Raw genomic sequence first — 22,000 nt, 5'->3', positions numbered from 1 at the left:
ACTCTTAAGTGGTTGCTCAAGATCCAGAGCGGCTGGTTGTCATTGCTCGGATCAGTGACAGATTCACATCTGGATCTACAAGTGAGCTGCGGGCAGTTTTTAATGATTGAAACCCAGCAGTTGCACTACAGTCTGTACACGTGGTTCTATCTGAAGGTGTCCTTATCAGTGAAATCAGCTGGTCCTGTGTTTGTTTATAGTGTACACTTGGATGTGGGAGGTCTGTTGATTTAAGCATCTGATGTACAACCCTGAGCATGACATAAACACCGATAAATAATACAAGATAAAATGAGTGTAGTACGCATGAGATCCCACCAACGATCAGGCAATCACAAGGATGCAAAAAGTAGTTCCTTTATTATCTTCACTGTCATAGATTAAAATTGTAGTTACACATTACTAGAGGCATCAATATAGTTTTAACTATCCACATTTTAAATAAGGTGTGGAGACATCAACCACTGCAAATCCTTGTGCAGCTTATTGTACCATCACATACAGTAGCAGTAATAATGTCTGTAGTAGTTTAAACAAACACTTTAAGTGACTTAATGCCTCACATAATGTCTCATTTTAAACTGCAGTGTTACAACACAGACATCCAAGTACTTTAGTTGGTGCAAAGAGTCCAGTGTTAAATCAAAAAGGTTTTTTCCCCTGTTGTGAAGTACTGCTTCAGAGCTGTGGTACACCATGGGAAGACAATACTTAAGATCACTCAAAAAAAAGATATGTTAAGGTCCAGCTTCATTTCACAAAATGGGACGGAACAAATCAGGTGACATTTTTAACCTTTTTTAATATAAATATGACAATCATAATAATTATCTTTGAATAGGCTAACTCTTATACCTGACTATTGTTGAACACAAAACAAAAGAAGGAAAGGGAACCAATACACAAAAGATATGAAAACAGTCAGTCAAAAAAAAGAAAATCTTTCTCCTGGATTCTGGATCTATTTGGCCATTAAGAGCCTGAGACACAGTGACAGTGAGCAGGGTGACTCCTCACTGGACCACGCTTTGAATCTGACACACTGTGCCTCTTGACATCCAGGAGGCAACCGCTGATGTGCTGCTGTCCAGTAAAAGTAGGAGCATACTTTATTGACTGTTGTGTATGCATGGTTTATTGAAAGAGGGGAGATGTGAAGAGACTCAAAGAATACTATGACAGTATGACAGATGAATAAAAAAAAGAAGTATACACAAGAAAACAAAAAAAAAAAACAGACTGGCAATTCTCTCTTAGAAAAATAAACACTACAATGGCACAGGACAATAGGGGAACATACTAAATAAGTGTTTTTCATCTTTCTACCACAGAGCCGTTGGAGGGGGAAAAAAAGTTATAAAAATAAGTGTGTTTGTATTCAGGATTTTTCAGGAAATTAAACAGTTTACCCATGTTACCCCTGGGGAAGAAGGTGGGCTGGCAAAAAAGAAAAAAAAAAAAACCATCCCAAGAAAAAAAAAAAAAAAAAATTGGCACAACATCACTTAAACAACAAGGCAGGTGTCACTCTGCCACAGAGGCTGATGATGGGCAAGAGCGAGGCTTCCTCTGTCCACATCTGGAACAAAGTGGCAAAGTCTGGTCACCCAGTAGCGGCGGACAGGGATGCTGGTTGTCGGCGTTACCACAGATCACCCTGAGTGAGGCTGCGAGGCGGCGGGTTGGTACGACATTGACATCGCCCGGCGCCAGATCTCACGTGAGCTCACCCTGCAGTTAGTTCACTTTATCCTGGAATATGTAGAGGTTGTTGGTCGTCGCCACTGCGATGATGTTGTCCTGGGGGTGCCAGGCAGTGTGAAGGATCTTCTTGTTGAAGTCCAAACTGTCCACGCTGATTTCGTCCTTCTTGCGCTTGCCGCCTGCGCACACCTTGCGGGGCTTTAGGACCTGCATGGGCTTGCTGTTTTCTCGGGACGCCTCCAAAGTTACGTCCCGCCTTTGGCCGCGGTCGAACATCCGGAAGAAGTTGTTGTATGAGCCGGTCATCACCACACTGACAGGGACATGGGAAAGGTCTGTTAGCCTTTATCAAAAGCTATTTCGGAAGTAACTTCATCATGATAACCAACACTTCTAAAAAGATGATTCAAATGATCTTTTCCCTGATTTGGAGATGTAAGAAAAACCTGCAAAATCCAATGTAAGGGCATCAGCCATGGAGATCATGATGTCATCTTCCCAAAACAGATGAGCGGCGTAAACAAAGACAGTGCTACCTAGAAAGTTTGTTGTTTTTATGAGGTGTTTAGTCTACCTTCATGCCCTCACCTGTCATTGCCATTCCAGCAGCATTCAAACTTGTCAAAGATGCAGTCGTTTTCGTAGAGCGAGCACAGCTTGCTCCTCAGGTACTCATGAACCTGTAATTATCAGAGGCAGGTGTGAGAGGAATACTACAACTAGGACTTCTAGAAAAGACACACATCCACTGTCAAAGAGCTTCACTACCATACCATACAATCACAATGGAGTAACTTGCTGCTGTTTAGAAAACAGACACACAGCAAAGCCAAAGGTGCCACCTAGTGGCCATGATTTGAAACTACAAGGAATGGTTAAAAAAAAAAAAAGGTGTGGTCACTGCAACAAATCCATCTTTACAATTAAACAAGTAAACAGCACCAACATGCACATTACATTTTAATTATAATTCTGTGTTTTATTTAGAGGGAGTGGACACATTATCACCTTATCAATAAAATAACAGGACTGAAATTAATACTAAGTGTTATTTTGGTTTAGAAAACAACAAAATCATCTGACTTTTAACTATGTTCACTAGGCTTGTCAGTTTTCCTGTATGAATTTAGCCAGCAAACCCAAATTAATTTATTTTAAGTTTCATTCAACTGGGTGAAACTTGTTTGTGGTATTACAATATGACCAACAGGAGATTCTCAGAGCACAAAGTTACAGAATTAAGGAGGACAGGCATTTCCACTGTTGGACTATACTGTACCTGCTGCTCTATACTACAATAGTGCCATCAAACAGTGTTAATACAAAGCTCATGAGATCACTCGCAGTCTGATTACAATAGCGTAACAAACTTGACAGCACACGTCAATCTCACCTGATAGGTCTCCACTGGCCTGCTCTCCATGTTTAAGTCCCAAATCTTTACAGACAGGTAGTCTCTGGTCATCATGTAGCGTCCGTTGTGGCTAAACTTAACATCTGAGATTGAGGATATGATCTCAGAGAAGAAGGAGCGATTGCTGGGATCTTCTGGCTCCTCAAACACTGGACAAGAAAAAAAGGTTGATACAAACTTAAGTAAAAAGACAACATAAACTGCAGTGCTCTCCAAATGTTTAGTATGAGATACAGTGTAGTTCAGTTAAAGCTGCCAAGGTATCAATTTTTTTTAAGTGCACAAATTAGCGAAGCCATTAAAACCTATTGCAATATCTGCCACAAAAAAATAGCTGTTATAAAATAATGGCTTCTTAAGACCATATTGGCTTGAATACAAGATGACCCCCTTTTCCTACACTTGTTTTTGGGAGACTATTTTTTTTTTAATATGTTTACATCATAATGTAGTTAGATACTCACACTGTTCTACCAGGCTCTTGGAAGGTGTCAAAAACTATTTTCTCCAACATTTATAATACTGCATGTTTGACTTTTTGGGCTGCTTATCATCAGTGACAGGGAAATTTGGCAGCTTGATATATTACGTTTGTGCAGTAGAGACCTCTGAAGACACTTTGAACTCATTCTCACTTATCATAAATTTATTTCCTCCGTGGCAGAAAAACACATTACACAAGCCTTTAGAGTTTAACCTGCAGGTTAAACTGGACTAATGAAACACCTTTAGGGCACACTGACTCCAACACTCACTATAACAGAATTTAGGACACTCGCTAGACTAACAACATTAAGGCTACAAACAAACCATAATGCAACACTCTGTGTAGGAGTCGGTATTACACCTGTACTTTCTTTATTCAAAAAAGATCTGATGTTGTGACCATGTAATGGACTCCAAACATAAGTAGAGCCCGACCGATAATGGATTTTCTGGGGACGATGCCGATATTAGGGAGTAAAACAATTCCGATTCTTCACTGAGAATTTAATAATTATCAACATGTATATATGAAAAATGAATTAAGATAAAGCTGCCTATATAACTTTAAAGAATTATAATATATACATATATAATATATGTATCGGCCAACTTTTATGCCGTTAAAGATATATTTGTGATTGGCCAATATTGGTCGCCTGATACATCGCCCTGGCTCTAAAGATAAGACAAACCCAATTTTTCAGACATATTTCCAGGGAAAAAAACAACTTATATTCAGACCAATATAGTAAACTTTTCTAAAGCATTTAATCCTGTAGTAGTCTATTCTTTAGAGTCTATAGAGTCAAAATGTCTATCTTTATCATTCGTTGTCAAGCCTGAGGGAATAACTAATGTCCCATCACTTGAGCCACTCACTCATCAGCGAGTTAGTAATCAGCTTGACATGATTGTGTTACCGCAGTAATGTGGCAACCGGGGCAGCTCTAAATTCAATGACTATCTGTTGGTTTAGCACAATAAATTCAGTACTTAAGCCACCTGCCAAGGTAGACATATGGTGAGTAATAGCAGAGTAACAAAGTAGGTACTCACATTTGGAGTGCTTGTCACACAGCGCTGAAGCCCTCATGTCACACAGACGGATAGTTCCTTTGCTGCTGCTGTACACGAAGGTGTTACACTGATGAGGGTGGAACTCGGCTGCTGTTATCACCTCCGTTAGCTCCTCCATGTTGGCTGGTTTAATGTCAACAATATCTGAAGAGCACACGGTTAAGAAGCATACACAATCTTTCCACTGGAAAATCAAAAATCCATGACTATGCAGATAGTTTGCATTTGAGAAGTTCAATCGCTGGTTGTGAGACGTCTCCTACTTCACTGAAAATGTGATGTCACATATCATGCTCATACGGGCGTTATCGAACATCACTGTTTAGTCTGGTTGAACCAGACGTTCAGATGTTTTTCCACCTTGGTACGATAAGTTTGGGCAGATGTGAATACTGCAATCATGCTCAGGTGTAAACCAAAACAACTGTACCTAGGCCCTTTAATAAAAGGTCCCAGGCTAATTCTGAAGTGGTCTGTCTGTGATGGGAACCTTGAACGGACCCGAATGCAAGTTATACTCTGCAAAACCAGGTGTGCTTTAAATAATAGAATGAGCAAAATCAACAGCTGTTACCAGACAGCTGGAGAGTTAATCTACATCTGACCTGGACTAACACAACAAAGTACATTTTCTATTAATATCCTGCCACAGACACAAATAACCAATGAACACAGTGAACACTCTTGTGGCTTTTAGTGATGCATTTTGATTCACTTGATTTTTTTCCTGCATAAAAAGTAACTGAACCCAGGAGAAAATGCAACAACTCATTCCCCTGATTCAGACCAGAGCAAACAAAGTGTAGACTTAAAACACCAGAACTAGACTCAAAATAAGAGTGGGCATAAAGAAACATCCTCTTTTCAGCAGATAAATGTGAAAACATCTTTCACAGGTCAAACAAGACAAGTGAAGCAACAATAGGACATCTAAGTGGAGGTGGACTTTAAGGATACTGAAGCTGCGGTCGGTAATCTCGAGGTGCCAGAGGTTGATGCGGAGGTCGTCTGCAGACAGGTAAGTCTCGTTGTCGCTGTTGACTGAGATAGAGTTGATATGGTAGGTGTGAGCGTTGGCGAACACCCTCCGTGGACTGGCTTCCACCATGAGGTCCATGGGTATTAAAACTGGTACCTGAGGAATGAGCAAAAATGGGTCATCATCTGAAACCGGTAACATTTCTTATGTGTCACAAATCTCTCCATAGATATTTATCTCCAGAGCATGTAGACAGTGCATGTGTTCAGTTAGCTGACTGAAATAGGAAGCACCCTCTCTCTCTCTATACAGGATGTATTTCAACTGCTTGTGTGTTTTATGTGCATCTGACGAATCAAAAATGCTTCTTTTTAAATCAATGTAGACCTCTACACTGGTAATAGATGTCAAACAGTCTGCAGAATTTCTTGAGCATTGTCAATGAGAGCTGTTAAATCAACAGTGAAGAACACTCGGGAGGGAAATCTTTTTATAATTAAAAAGCCTTTATTTAAAACCTCAATTCCTGTCTTTGAATTTTGTGCCAACATCAATAAAAACGTGAGCTTTTTGGCTGAATGCCTTGATAACTATACACCCCGAAGGTGGTGTGTTGTTGTGACAGGAGTGTAAACAAGGAGCTGCTGGAGTAGCACAGATTGGGAGTTAAAGTTATTTTCAGCATCAGAACAGGAAACCAAACCGGTAGCCGTTCCTAACTTCTAACATACCCTTGTTTAAGATTTTTGCATCAATGGTCATAACATTTGGAATTAGGCGAGGCATTAGCTTCTTTTACAAGATAGAGGTATAACTTTTAAATCTTCCTGTCAAGATGCACTTTGATCACAGATGAAGCCCCCATGCAGCTACATTACACCCTTACAGGTCTTATAAGTTACTTTGGCTGATTAGATATCTCAGGATCATGTTAAAAAGGATAAGTTTGCATTTTTTTCCAAGTCTATCTTTAAATAACAGTCTCATGTCCGTATGAACACTGAAAAAGATTTCCCTCACTGTAATCACTCCTCCGGTTCATACTGACTATTAAAAGATCCTCTTCAGTCTGAGTTAGTCATACTAAGTCCTCAGACAGTGTTTCCCTGTGGAGTTGTGGTGTAAGTATAGTAACAAAAAGAGGGACTTTAGCACTAAAAAGACGTTGAAAGATATCTACTTGATTTGAATAATCTGGAAAGCTGAAGCTTCATATTAGTTTCAGGTCTTTTAAATACATGTTTGCACAGAAGGAGGAATGTGGTTTTTGTCCCCCATCATTTACACTGTAAGTGCATTATGAAGGGATCTTCTAATTGCCAGTATCAACAGGAGGAATGATTACAGCCAGAAAACCATGTTTCAATGTTCATTAGGGCTCCTGACTGTTGTTTTAAGACAGACTTGAAAACTGCAGCCTGCATTACCAAAGGAAGTAAACTACTGAGCTAGGCAGCACTGCTCCTTTACTACATCAAGTATCAAATAAATGCATAGGGATTAATTTGCAGCTGCATAGGAGCTCTGGTCTATGATTGATCCCATCTCTTGAAATACCTCTCAGGTTGTATATGACTCGAGGACTGACCTGCAGTGATGTGATAGTGTTGGGATCTTTATAGCGTCCATCCTCCTCTTTCAGGTTATAGCCCTCTGGTCTCTTGTCTCGTTCACTGATTTTCCACAACTTAATTGTCTTATCTGTAAAAGAAAAAACAAGAAAAAAAAACATGCAGTTAATAGCAGCACCAACATTTTTTTCTTCTTCTTCTTTTTTTTTTTTTTTTTTTTTTAAATCACTCTTGGCATAAATTAAGTCTTATGTTCCCCTATGCTCTCTTACATATCTTTGATCACTTTAAATTTCCAGTGATAATTAGTATGTTTACATTTCATTAGTGCCATCTGGCATTAAAGAATAACAACTTCAAGTAACTTCGAGTTCCTTTCAGACTTTCATGTGGAGAATGAGCGGTCTATAGATTGTCATCAACCAATATGATGTTCAGAGAGGAGTAGAGGTTGGATAATGTATTGGAGGTAGATAAAGGGAAACAAAAACATTACTTATCACTATTCTTACTAACATAAAAATTTCCTGGAAATCGTTTGTCTTCAGGAGGATATTACTACATTACTTTTTCTGCAATACTGAATCCAGTTTTTGTTTATGCTTGACTTTGAAAATAAAAAAACGGCTGAATACTTTCTCAGTTAAACAGTTTTAATGAAACACAGATGTCAATAAATATCTGAGTGTGCGCTTATTCTAAGAGTCTTTCTTGTCAATTTGTGGTGACAAGATATTTTTTCTTTCACCTTGTGCAGCGGTAATGTAAAAAGCATCCGAGCTGTGATGTTGGGTGTGGTCAGGTACTGTACTGTGGCTAGGGGGGGGGTTTCGAGAGGCCTCCACCTTTCAACCCACAAGAGACCAGCGCAGTGGCGTTTTTACACCTTCAAACACCTAGTATGGACTTCCTGAATGACTCACTTACCGTTAGTCGACAAAAGGAACTGAGCAGCATTCTTCTGAGGAAGCCAGCGAATCTTGTTGATCTTCTCTTCTATTTCCAAACTCTTCAAGTAGTCGAACTCGGGCTCGTGGCTCTGGAAAGTGCTGTAAACATTGTACTCGCTCCGGAACTGAGGCGGATTCTTATTCTGCCGGGAGCCGAAATATCAGAGATGAAAAAGAAGAAGACGTTAGACAAGAACAAGCTAGTGTGGCGATTTTTTTGTTCTATATTTGATGAGTTTCATTTCAAAAAGCTGCGTGTGTCTTTTGAATAAGAAGTGACAGCTGCTTTTACAAAGAAGTGCAACTAGCAAGCGTATTACTATTTAAACTTTAAATCTCTGCTTACAAAATCGCTACTAGAATAAAATCATCTTTGACTATTTGATTTCAGGTGTTGACTTTCTGGAAAACATCTTATGTGTGGGAATAAAACTCAACAGAAGACAGAAGAAATGCAGTGGTACCTCTATTTCCTGCTGGAAAATGACTACACGCCCGCCCTTGTCTCCTGTGGCAAGCAGCTCCCCTGTGTGGTTAAACTCGACTGTAGATATGATGTCCGCTGAAAAACACAAAACACAAACATGACAGATATTTAAGATGGCATTTGGCTTTAATGCTATTCTTAAATTGAAGCGCGGAGAGATGGAGCAGTCTCTTTCTAATATTAAAAGACAATGGGGGGGGGGGGGGGGCTCGGTTAATCCAAACTAACCCTGGAATTATGTGTCCAGGAATCAGAGTGCGTGGGATGGACAAGTGGAGGCCGGAGATACGAAAGGATGTCAAAGCATGTAGAGCAGACGGAAAAGAGTAACCTAGATTTTTTCCCCTAACCCCCCCCCCCCCCTAATCAGACAGCATTACCCAGCAGCAGTATGTTGCTTTATAAAGCCATGCTCGCTCATGCACGCGTACATACACACTGGCTTAACCCTTTCCTGCCCATTGAAGCAGAAACACAATGCTGCAAAAGGTTGTAATAGGAGGTCTTTGTGAACGCTGTATTCCCTGAGGCCCAAGATAGGGGGGTAAGACGTCCAAGTACCCCGAGCTAAGCTAGCTTACTTTACTGTTCAATTAGGATGCTAATGTCCAGTAGCCTTCATTTCATTTTCCTGGAAATGGAAGGATTTGTGTTTGTTTTAAAATAATGAGAAACTATGAAAATGTGTTAGTAATAGCTAATGGAAGTCACTAAGTGGCTCCAAACTGCATAAATCAAATACGATGAAACTGAAAGCATACAGGCATGTAACATTATTCTGTCACTCCATTGTAGGAATGTGTTTAAGAGCTGAAACATACCAGAGCATAATGAAATTACAGCCCTACAGTAACACATGCAGCCATTCTTTAGACTCTGTATTCTGTGCTCGGTTGTTTCGCTTATTTATGCAAAACTAGAAGACAAAGTAATAAGCTGCACCTTCCTAAAAGATTTCTATCGTTAGCTCCAAAAACATCCCATCTGCTCGACAGAAGTAACTGTATGTTATCAAATAAAATGAAGAGGCTGTGTCGGGACAGCAGGTGTATTTCCATAGAGAGCTCCAGTATGCTGAGTTGTCAAGTCAAAAGGTTTGAATTTGATTCAAGTTTTGATGCAATGCTATCCAGGAATGTGTTGTACAGTCTAATTACAAACGTGTAAACACATGTTTCAAGTAGAATACCGTGAGCAGTGAAGCATTGTACCAATTCTACTGTTTACCTTGCAGTGATTGAGACAGGGGAAAATTACTGCTGACCTGACAACTTCCTACAACTCTTACTTAATGGGAGTGTACTGTAAACTAGTTCACACTTCATACTTACAGACATACTTTGTCTTACGCAAGTACTGACCTCTCTCTGACTTTTCTACATTTTGCAATGTTACATCCAAGAATTCAAATAGATTTTATTGGGCTTTTTACCATTTGACACAACATGCATAATGCTTTGAAAGTGCAAAAAAAGTAGACATCTACTGGATGGTCAACACTTCACTGCAATTACAGCAGCAAGGCTTTTGGGGTAAGTATTTACTCAAATCTAAGAGAGTGCAAATTTTGCCCATTCTTCTTAGCAAAATAGCTCAAAGCTCAGTCAGATTAGATGGAGACCATCTGTGAACAGCAATTTATGAGCCTCACGACAGATTCTCAATTGAATTGAGGTCCGGGCTTCAACTTGGCTAACCTAAGACTACGTCCAGAGTAATACGTATTTGTTGTAAAACTGCATTTTAAATAAAAGTTTTTTTAAATGATCACCGTCCATAGTAACATCTAATATGCCTAAAAACACATCCTATGTCCAGTCATGTGTACTGGGCATGCGAGTGCTGGAGTAAACAGGAAGCAGATTGTTGAATATCATGCAAATTAAAGTTTGCCTCCTGAGCATGTAGGCAGTAATGGTGAAAAGTGGTGAAGTTATTTAGCATGGACATGAAAGTCTGTGATGCCTGTAACTCGTTATCCATGTTGAATTGGTGTAGAAAAGGGTCACATGATAGGAGAATGACCAATCAGGGATGGACATGTTACTAATACGATCCAATCAGGAAGCAAAGGTTGGTGTCTGTCATCGTTTTCAAAAGTTTCACTTTCAGGGGTTCAAAAACGCTGCAGTAGTGTGGATGCTAGGTGTAAATGTAGCTAAAGTTATGTATTTTCTTTGCCTTAAACCATTCCAGTGCAGCTCTGGCTATAAGCGTGGGGGCACTGTCCTGCTGGAAGTTGAACGTCCACCCCAACATCCATCTTGCCCTCAGTGCTGGTCACTTTCCCAGTACCTGCTCATGAAAAGCAGTTACTGGGTACTATGCTTCACTGTGAGGATGGTGTGCTCAGCATTTTGCATTGAAACAAAAAGTTCAATTTGGTCCCATCTCCACCTGAGCTGTGGATCTTTCCAGCTCAGCCAGTTACCATATTCCTATTCCATATATTACAATATTCCTACTAAGCTGCTTACAAGACTAATAAAAAAAAGTGTGATATTGATACGACTGACATTATAAATGTAGTTACAGGTACATCCAAGACCTTGGTTGTCCCGTGATGTTTACTACACTGCTGAGTGTTTTCAGTGCGTCACATCGAGTCGTCATCGTCAGTCCATGGCTGCATGTCATCATAATAATAAGCAATCCCCTACGTCCCCGTCAAGGTGCGCTCTGTTTTTGTAGCCCGCACTGAATAGCTCTCCAACTCTCCTCTGTCTGCCTTCCTGCTCCAGCATATGTCACTCTGCCTGCACAGGGGTGCGTTACACAACCGAGCAGGCCGTCATGCATCTCTACCCCAGCCTTGGAAATTGTTGGCTTGTTGGTTTGTTTACAACACACCCGGCTGACCGAAAAAAGGAAAGAGGCCTGCGGTAAAGACGCAACTGAGACGCATATTAGGAATGCGCTGCTCCTAAAACCTGAATAATAAACATATCCAACATGTCTTAATCAGAGAAAGGCCTAAATCTGAACGTCCTAGTGGTATATGCTGTTTACATGACCCTATCAAACTCGGAATATGATCTTATTTGGAATAACAGTGGAATATTAGTGTGCGTGTAAACAAATGTATACAGCGGCTCTTGATTGCATCCAATTAGGTTAACAGCCTTCTCTTGGTAGATCCTCCAATTACAGATTTAATGGTGCTCTGTGAGACACTCAAAGCTCAGGACATATATATATGTAAATTTTATTTTATTTTTTATAACCTAACCCTGCTTTATACTTCCCCACAACTTTATCCCTGACCTGTTTGGTGGTGCAGTTTATTAATGCTCTCTAACCAACTCTGAGGCCTTCACAAAACAGGTGTATTTGTATTGAGATTTAACTAACTATGTGACTTCTGAAGGCCATTGGTTACACCTTATCTAGTTAGGGATGAATACACATGTGATCAGCACAAATCATTTTGTAAATCATGTGATACCCCCATATGAGGGGGGGGCTTATGCAAGGCGCTGTATCATTCAGCATCTCTGACTGGAACGCCATCTGTCACCAGTTGTCTGTCCTGCCCAAGGCTCCTTTACTGAATTTCCCCTTAGTTTGGACAACCGCACTGCACCCACAAGCGGTGCCTGTCGTCTGCAGCTCTGTGTCCAAACCAGCTCACTGTGACTGCTTCTTCTTTTACCGTTCCTCCCTGAAATACTAAAACCGCTGTGCCCACAAAAAAGTGCTGAATAAAGTCCGTATTTTGCTGCATAGATCAATTTTGAATCAAACAGGGACTCAAATGTTCACCGTCTATGGTCGAGTCATGGCACTCAGTTCCTAACCTCAGTGACGATCGAGTCTGCGCTTCCTGTAACAACGTGAGTCTTCCAGTGGCTCACCAGTGGAAAGCTTTTAACGCGGAGCAGCAGCAGGAAGTCTTTGAGCGCCAAATTAACACAGCAATTACAGCTCCAATATAGCAAGAGATTCAGAAAACAGGCTGACATCATGACTCTCTAAATGAACTCATTTCAATCATGTCAATATGTGCGATCAATTAAAACCTTCATACAGGTCATCTACTGCTGAAATACACCTGAAAAGACAACAAATCTAACCCTTAAGTCGTAAAACACAGCCAGACAGAGTTTGACATGAGGATTTATTTCCTAAGTCGAGCCTTCATTGTTCCACCAAGTAGTTTTAAGTGATGTTATTAATTATGCATGTTCAGTCTAACTTGGACAGACTAAAACTGGAGCTGTAGGAGCCTCCCCTGTGTTCACCAACCACCATCTGGAGGATGAAGTAGCTTGTTGTTTCTGACGCAGCCGTCTATCAGAGTTTGCTAAAATAATGTCACTTTGTTCCCTAAAAACACCCCCCTGATGGAATAAAGAGATAACAGAAGGCATAAACGTGTCAATCAAGTCTATTTATCAGAGTTCCTATTTTTACAGTCACAACAGATGTTAAAGAGGGCTTTTTTGACTCTACCGTTTTGGCAAATACCATAAAATGTTTCTCGGTATTGCATAACAATCCATGACTTTCTGTTTATAGTTCAGTGAAATTAATTATTACGAGGTACGCTGTGAGGACAGAGAATCACAGGTGTGTTTAATAAGATGAGATAAGATAAGATCAACTTTAATGTCCCTGTATGGAAATTTGATCTGGACTCCGTCCTGCATGTCCATGGAAGACACAATAAAATCATATATACTGCATAGTAAAAGAGAAAAAACCTCACTGTCGCGTACACATACACAGTATTGTTTCATTCATCGTTATAAAAAAGGTAACATGACTCATGACCTGCGCTATTATCGTCCTGCAGCAGGGAGTGCATAGGTGAAAGGTGTGGCACCACAGCTAAACTGTGCTTTATCCAGTCGGTGAAAATGAAACACGTGACTAAGATATTGTGATACTATCTGCTCACTCACTCACTGTAAGCTGTTGTGTAATACCTATAAAACACCCCCCCTTCATCGCTCCCATCCTCGCTTTGCTTTACACTTATAAATACCCAATGTTTTGGCAGGACACATACCTTCAGCTACGTCATCATCAATGGCTCCTTTCACCTGAGAGAAGCACCACTGCATGTCACCTCCAGGTCCTGCAGGGAGAAAGAGAAAAACATTCATGCAAATTTCTTGCTGGTTTAATGTTGATCTTCCGGATATTTTCAAGAGCTTAACTGTATTGCAGCTGCTGTTTACTCTGACGTTGGCATGATTTGACATTTTTTGGCAATGATAATGCACTTTAGCAGCAGTGAATTTAGTATATCCCTCACATATGCAGATGTGCAGTATATTTCTGCAGCGAGAGATTGTCGAAATGATGTCGGGACTTAAGAAACATGGTGGACTTGTTGCAAAAAAATTGTACGGTCACACATGTGCACATATCCTCTCACAACCTTCTGCAAACCTAGTCTTAAAAAAAAACAACTAAAAAGTAAGACTGAGATGACATTTATCTCTCATGAAATATTTCAATCTCTCCTAAAACAAATTAAGATGTAGCAACCTTCAGCTGCTCTAAACACACACACACACAATACTGGCAAAACCAGTTGTGTTATGGCCACAATAAATAGCCAACATGTTTAAACTGTATGGAAATACAGGCCATTCAAAGGCATTCAATGTGTGTATAAACTGTCTGTAGAGTAGTTCATATTTTCATGAAATCTGCTTTGAGACGTAGACACTGTAGTTTTCTCCTGTTAAGAGAAAAGTCAGTGTTCATACATGCAGACTAAACTCCAGATCAGACAAATAGGAGGTGAATTCAGTCCTGAAATATTTTATTTTAATCCAGTCCACAGGTGATGCTCTCATGCCAGATTCTTATGTTGAAAATACCTTAAAGAAAAAAAAAAAAACACTTTGCCCTTTTAGATGTTATGACCACCATCTCTCGCCTCAACAGGTCCATCAACATAGCTCCTTACACAACAAAAGGTGTTTGAATTCCTCATATTTTTACACGTGACCATTTCAGTTATTACACAATAAAAACTGGTCTGCTTTGTCGATAAAAACGTCCAACCCGTGGTGGAACAAACTCTGCAGAGAAATCAAGGACATTTATGAGTCACCATGGTTTCATCACAAGCGTACTCTGAAATGAATCATGGTTTAAAACAAGAAGGCAGGACAGGGTTTAGGCTGGTAAGGATAAAATGCACACTCCTCACTTCTACTGCCTGCCTGCACTTTTTTGACAGGAAAAAAAAATGCAAAATCCATAAAAGTATTTAATGTGCAAATCATCTCATCAATCAGTTTCAACAAGGGGATAATGTGCAATGCCTCTGCCTGGGGACCAGTGTCATTTCCCCGCCCAAATAGACTAAATAGATGTCCTAAATATATTACTGGGGACCTATTTTTGCTGAATGATTAGATAGCCATCAATCTAATTTGACTAAAAAGGACTGAACACGCATATAATCTTTAATAACTCTACACCCACTGCACAAGTACCAGCTGATGAATGAAACGTGAAATGCTACGTTAAGCTAAATCAATCCTAGACTATCTTAAGTTTTGATTGGGGTGGAGATTTTACATCTTTAGGTTTATTTATAACCCCTCATCAACGAACTCTCTGATTCTTGAGTCCTTTTAGATAAATTGCAAAGATTATTTAACAGCTAGTCCAATCATGTTGCAGGCCTGGACTGCTAGCCTGCATGTGGGCAATGTCAAAGTTTGAGCTAATGTTAGCTCGCCAGTCCTGGCATGTTTGAGAAATGTGTGCAAGGGAGCAGAAAGAAGCTCTGTGCGCTCCTTTTTCCAGCAATAACAGCAGATAAGCTACCTTAAAATCAATCTGTTTGTAAGCTCCCGTGTACAAGTCTGACAAGCAGCCGTTTAAACGCTAAAGCTACGAGATATTTGGCTAACAAAAAATTAGCTTGCAAGACTGCTCCCAGGCCGGTGAAATAAATGGTAAACAGCTATGGCTTTGCTAGAAGCAGCTGGCTAGCTTAGCCTTAGCTGGCTCGGAGATGACACCGGAGTTTGCTGGCTAGCCGCCGTTAGCACTAGCTCGGTTGTGTTAGCTAGCTGCCGTTAGCTTAACTGACACTCGGCTGTTGGTGAAATGTTGCAGCCGTCGAGGCAGAGAGCTCGTCGAGGCCGAGTCGTGTGTTAAAAAATGCCGGCCTGCCGAGGTTATTCATATATATATACATGTATGCGTGTGTAATCGTTAAACTGAATTTACCTGCCATGACGAGACAGTCACGATCCTGCTTCCCACTCCCACGCGCTGGGTTCGTGGGATCTGAACTTTTCTTCTTCCGGGCACTAAATAAACCGTAACACCGGTGATTAATATTGCTCCGCTTTCCTTTTTCTTTCCCGCTCCGCACTCTGTTTTTCTCTCTCTCTGTGTGTGTGTACTGTATTCTATGGTGTCAGTCACTCTCTCCCCGCCGGCTACTCCGCATCATCCCACAAGTCACTTCTCCCCCACCCCTCTCTCTAGTCTCTTTCCGCACGTGAACCAAAGGGTTTTTATGATGCGCGTACACGTACAGCAAGGCTACGCGCACGTGCACGTAGATGAACAGACACCTAACGCAGTGATGATGAGTATCAGACTGTCCTAATTCATGCGAGCATTACTGATGTATGAATATTTTCCTGTGTCGCAAAGCACTCAAGACAATGTACAATGTTAGTCAATTATATCAATTTCAATATGAATACATTCACCTCACCAACCACCCTTCTCTAATTCAAGGATGCTTTAGAAAATTGTGGTGATATATATATATATATTTTTTGAAAGCTTTCTCAATTTGTATGAATATGTACTGTATAATTAAGCAAACTGTATGCTGTACACCCATAGCACAGTGCATATTTCCTTTGGTATGGTCAATACTTCATTTAAACTTTTTTATCCCATCTCAAAACTATTGTTATTCAATCCTATGAATATACTTTTTTCATTTAATTCTAGTACTACCTTGTTTATTTTGTAGTTTCATTATTATTATTATCCCACTTTAATTGTTATATTTTTACTCCTGTTGCGTTTGTGGGAGCAAACATAGAGAACTTCTGTGTATTCTTGGCTAATGAATTGATCCTGATACTGTATCCATCAATATGCATATAAATCACCTCTGTACATACAGTGACTCATTATTCATACACTATTTAATCCCGTATTCTTTTTTGCTGTTCTACACTCTAGCACTGCCACAACCCTGTATATAGTGTTGTATGTATATAGTGAAATGTAGTAAACAGTAACAATCTGGCCTGTATGTTTACCACACTCTTGCCTGCTAGCTGTGTCATATGTTTGTTGTTTGCTTATTTTAGTTGTGCTTTTTTTAGCTGATGATGTATTTGTATGCTTTTGAACTGTGCATAAGTAACATTGAGAGCTTTAGAGAACCAGCACAAATTCATTATCATACTTGGTCAATAAAGTTAAATCTGTGTACAAGATTCAAAACAAATTTACAGCAAATTGAGAATCCTTGAGAAGAATTTATAAGAACAATATGGTTACTCTGTAATCCCTGACTTGACAGAAGCAGTTGAAAAGTACTGCATAATATTGATTTTAGAACGTACTCAAAAAGCACAAATTCAGGAAAATCTGAAGCTTTCAGTTACTTTTTAATCATTGATCCAAAAACATAAATCTAGTCATAATTAGATGTGTTTATCATTGTTGCACTGTTAACATCTGACAAACTTAAAAACAAAAACAAAAACAAAAAACTATAGCTGCTGAGCTATTCTGACAAATAAATGAGGCCTTACAAGAACATAACCTTTCAGTGTGTCTTGGGAAAATGTCAGAAACCCCCCCTTAAAGCGTAAAGGGATTTAGGTCAGTGAAACTTGGACAACGTACAATGTGTTAAATGGAAAATATGAGCTCTTGTTGTGATATATGAGACAAAAATAGTTTGGTTGTAAAATGCTTACCTTGTCTTAAAAGAGAGATCCAGGATAGTGGTTTGCAACTAGATAGCAACAACTGTCAGTGTTGCAGACTATGTAGAAAACAATCACAGCAATTATAGGAATGATGTTTTTGGATCATCTTGGTTTGTGTTGGTGAACTGACATAGAAAACTAGAAAAGGGGGAGAAATTAGAAAAGACACTGAGAGACTTGAATCTGCTTATTTCAAGGATGATGTTAGTTTACATACTTGATTAGTTAGACGTTATCTTTAATACAACACTGATTATGTTCTATGTGGACACTTATGTACACATGTGAAAAACAAAACTGCAATGAGTAATAAGAACCACACCTAGCATTCTTAAGATACACGCCTGTTTTCATTCATGACTTTAGCGATCTAAAATGTACCTGTACTGTCTTATTGCACCATCAAAATTTTAGAAAAAGACATTTCTCTTCTCCTCACATTATTTTCAGTAAGTCATGTATATTGCAAAGGAACTGCTGTCTGTTGGACTCTGCAGGAGATTGAGGAGCTTGCAAGATGCCTTAACACCACAAGCACAGAGGCCTTCAGATGTGTATGTGATAGCTGCACAACCCGCATAGACGCTTCAGATCCTTTATATCATCCAGAAAAGAATAATACAGCATTCCTAAACCATGGCTCGCTGACAAATGCAAGAATGTGAGGAGTGCCATGACATGGCAAACCCATGAGAATATAGGCAGTGAGAGGAATATGTCTTTGATGGGATGTTGTTCAGTTGGAGTAGAGCTATCAAAACTGCCAACTGCAATGTCTTTTCAGATTCAGTGAAGCTGTCAATTTAGTTTGAGGCACTGCTTTCTGACCCTGGTCACCTGTCAGTGATTTCAGACCCTTTAATTGGCATTTTCACAGACACGGTTCTCCTCAATCATCAATAGACAGCCAGTATCAATGTATCCCTCTGCCAGGCCAGCACCTGCCTGTCATGATGGAGACAGACAGCATAAAAAACTTATGAAAAAAATATAATGGGCAGTAATGGGCACCCCTGATGAAAATGTTTCAATTTGCAGTGATCTGCTGGCAGCCTGAGGGTCATGCATATCCGTCCTTAAAGATCCTGATTTCACTTAGACTATTTCTTTGGTAGTTTCTAATGAAACTGGTTCACAATGAAGTCTGATTATCCAGAGTAACTTTATAAATGTAATTTTTTAGTGCTTTGATCATCACAAAAGGGTTCAATTTAGTAGATTTGTCAGCCACTTGTAAGTAACATGACAACAGAAAGAACAAGAATCAGACCCTAACCCTATGAAACGGATAAGGACTTTTGAATAGCAGCATGATGAAAATAGACTCATTAATACACACTAATTCCACAAAGAACAAAATAAAACCCAATAAAAATTGGTCTACGAAAAGAAAAATCCAGTAGGAATAGATGTAAATCAATTCAAACTCAGTTTTAGGCTGGCGGCAAACATCAATGTGGCTGACATTTTACAATTTTGACAAAATCAAGTCAGAACATCTCCATGGTTACCACTAGGGGTACGTGGGAAAATATGTGTTTTTGTGATTAAGTTGAGCTGACCCTTTCCGTTCAACTCAAAGTCCAAGTCTCCAGTGTACAACCCTGTCTATTGAGGGTTGCTGGACTTCCTGAAGGCAGTATGTGTTGCTCTCTGAAACAGAGAGGCACAAACACAAGGCTTTCTTGTTGGGGATGTTTTCAGCCATGACTGGAGCCCTTCAATGTATGCATAAATTACTGCTCCTAAATTTAGTACGAGGCAATGTACAGTAGACAATGTACATCAGTGAGAGTATTTCAGTACAGTATCAGTTTGAAGCAACATGTGATATCCATAAATCTGTCATTAACATTTTGTCCCTAAGGGGGGTTAAGATATTTTTCTTCACCGTACCTCCTTCACAGCTGCTCAAAATACATGTATACAGTATTTAATGGTACACACACAACATAGAACAGGTAAGTGAGGGAAAGGGGGATAAATGCATTTTGTAATTTACAGTTAATTGCTCATTTTTCACATCACTCAAAATCCAATTTTCCTGTTAAGTCAGGACAGAAATCAGCTTATAATTCAACCTTGTTATTACCTCTATTATTCAGTCAACTGTCTAATTATTTGTCTAGTAAGTATGAATGCAGATTACCCTGCTTTTCAACAATTTGTCCACTAGAGGGCAACCAAGACTCGTGTGGTTTAAATGTGGTTTAAAATGAGGTAAATGGCCATCAGGTTAATGTGAGGGTTCACTTTTTCTCCATCCCATACGCTTGTGTATGTTGTTGTTGTTTTTTTTAACAAAACAATAACCTGCCTGAATTTGTGTCCATAAGTAACCAGTCATGCAATTTATAGATTTTTTTTTTGTTTGTATTTTCACATCACTATGAGGAATTAAATACTAAAAGTTTTACAAAACAATCTAGAAAGATAAGTTTAACCCAGATATATCTATGGGTTTAATGGTGTGTTTCTCTTAGTAATAATAACAGCAAGAAATGTAATCAGTGAAAAGAGGCTAAAACAGAAGGTATATAATCTCTTGTCAGTTATGCAGATAATGCAGGTAGTGTCAGTTAAGGTTTCAGGGACATTCTACAGTAAATAGACTTAACTGTATTTGAATGAGGCTGTTAAATAATACTCCTGTAAGTATAAAACCTGAAACTAAAAATAACAATGTGTTACATAATACTGACCTCATTCAGACCGTTATTATGTTTTTTTAATGTGTTCATTTTTTTAATCAGTAACTTTTATATTCAAAATGGTACATTTGGATTTATAAGGTGTAATCTAGCTCCTTCTATCAGACTATAACTGCCTGATGATGGACAACCACCATCAGGAGCATTTGTATCATCAGTATCTTGATGATTTGTGGGCCTCAGTCCAATAAACCCAACAGACCCTCAGCCACAGATCATCACACACCTTGGAGCACTGACCTCTCTGTAAGCTTTCACAAGCTTTCAGGATAGATGTCTGTGGTATTTGCTTTACTTGCTGCTTGTTTGTGAGTGTGTTTGTTTGTGTACGACATCAGTTTCCTCATCCACGGGCAAACTATCCCTAGATTAATGTTTTTGTACAAACAGTGGTGGAATCCGTCAGCTGGTACTGTCTAATCTGGGGGATGTTCTGTATTTGTTGGGTGCGTTCACAGATAATCCAATTATTTCAGCCTTGTACCACAAAATCTTTTCTTAAGATGGTCATATCAAATGCAGTTTGATATTTTTTAGGTCTTGTGGATACCCTATCCCCAATTATGGATACGTTTTTGTGGTCTCACATCCCTACAGTGAAAGAGAAGGTCAAGAGTCCCTCTACAGCATTAAAAAACAAGATTGACCTTTTTAAGATACCAGCTTCACAGTTTATTACATTTCATTCCACAATAGTTCCAGTTGTAATTTCAATTGAAATATTTCACACATCCTCAGTGGTAATAACTGTTGTAATTAAATAAGTTGTTGAAGTGTTTTTTTCTAATCATGTCTCATCAGGATCAGGAAATGCAAGCTTTCCTACAATGTGCTACCATGAAAATCAACACTATACATTACTGCTACAAATGATATATTATTAGAAATATCATTAGTGGTATCAGTATTAGTAGTAGCAGTGTCAGAATATTTCTGACGAGACAGAATAAAAAATATGTTAAACAATGTAAAAACCCAGTTTGGATGGCAGTCAACGTCCATCAAAGAGTGTGGACAACTGTACTGTGTTTTCTCTCTTATCCTCCATGTACATTTGCAGGATTGTTCAGTATGAACAGTGAAAGCTTATGAGCAGATCTACTTTCAGTCTGCAGCAGTTTAGCAGGAACATCACCATGCCAGTTTGCGTATTTTTTGCTCAGATTTGTGATGTGGAAGAGCAAAATTCAATGGATTTCAGACAAATAAACAAGGCGATTGCTGCAGAAATGTTGCCAAGCCATTGTGAAAAAGTCAAAGTCTCTCTGACTTTAGTGAGTGGATGTTTGCTGCATGATATAAAATAAAAACATACACCATGAAATAGATGAGACTTTTAAAACAAAGTGAACCATATGTGGATGCAGTTTCTGTGACAATGCAGATCTCTCTGTGGTAAAGCAGCTTCTTCCTCTTGACAGCTCTCACCATTACTTTCATATGTCAAGCGAACACTTGCAGGAGTCACCATCTGTGACTTGCATCTTTATTAAAGCCTCAGTGGCTAAATATGTCATGTTTAGAGGCCTGCTTCGATAACCTCTGCATTCAAAAATGTCTACAAGGTCTTATCACTAACTTACAAAAAGCATGTGGCTAGTTTCAGTTGCTAGAAATGTTTCTATGATGTTATTATCAGTGTTTGACAATGCTTATGCAATAGCAATGAAAGCAAA

General features: G+C 39.3%; 1 protein-coding gene across 2 annotated transcripts; it reads right to left on the bottom strand.

The window, feature by feature from the left end:
- Positions 1 to 343: 343 nt before the first annotated feature.
- ppp2r2ab (protein phosphatase 2, regulatory subunit B, alpha b) lies at positions 344 to 16,061 on the bottom strand. Of its 2 annotated transcripts, none has more exons than XM_062434075.1 (10): positions 15,872 to 16,061; positions 13,680 to 13,748; positions 8,646 to 8,743; positions 8,159 to 8,324; positions 7,249 to 7,361; positions 5,639 to 5,816; positions 4,661 to 4,825; positions 3,098 to 3,267; positions 2,293 to 2,384; positions 344 to 2,017 (listed from the first exon to the last, which is right to left on the bottom strand). In XM_062434075.1, the coding sequence occupies exons 1-10, from the start codon at positions 15,876 to 15,878 to the stop codon at positions 1,738 to 1,740; spliced, it is 1,338 nt and encodes a 445-aa protein (XP_062290059.1). In that variant the 5' UTR covers positions 15,879 to 16,061; the 3' UTR covers positions 344 to 1,737. The 2 variants fall into 2 exon arrangements, with proteins under 2 accessions (XP_062290059.1, XP_062290061.1); XM_062434077.1 differs by having other exon boundaries at positions 1,887 to 2,150.
- Between the last annotated feature and the right edge of the window lie 5,939 nt (positions 16,062 to 22,000).

Source organism: Scomber scombrus, chromosome 15, assembly GCF_963691925.1.
Source record: "Scomber scombrus chromosome 15, fScoSco1.1, whole genome shotgun sequence".
NCBI lineage: Eukaryota > Metazoa > Chordata > Actinopteri > Scombriformes > Scombridae > Scomber > Scomber scombrus.
Note: the sequence above shows the minus strand (reverse complement) of the source record. Positions and strands in the feature narration are given on the sequence as shown.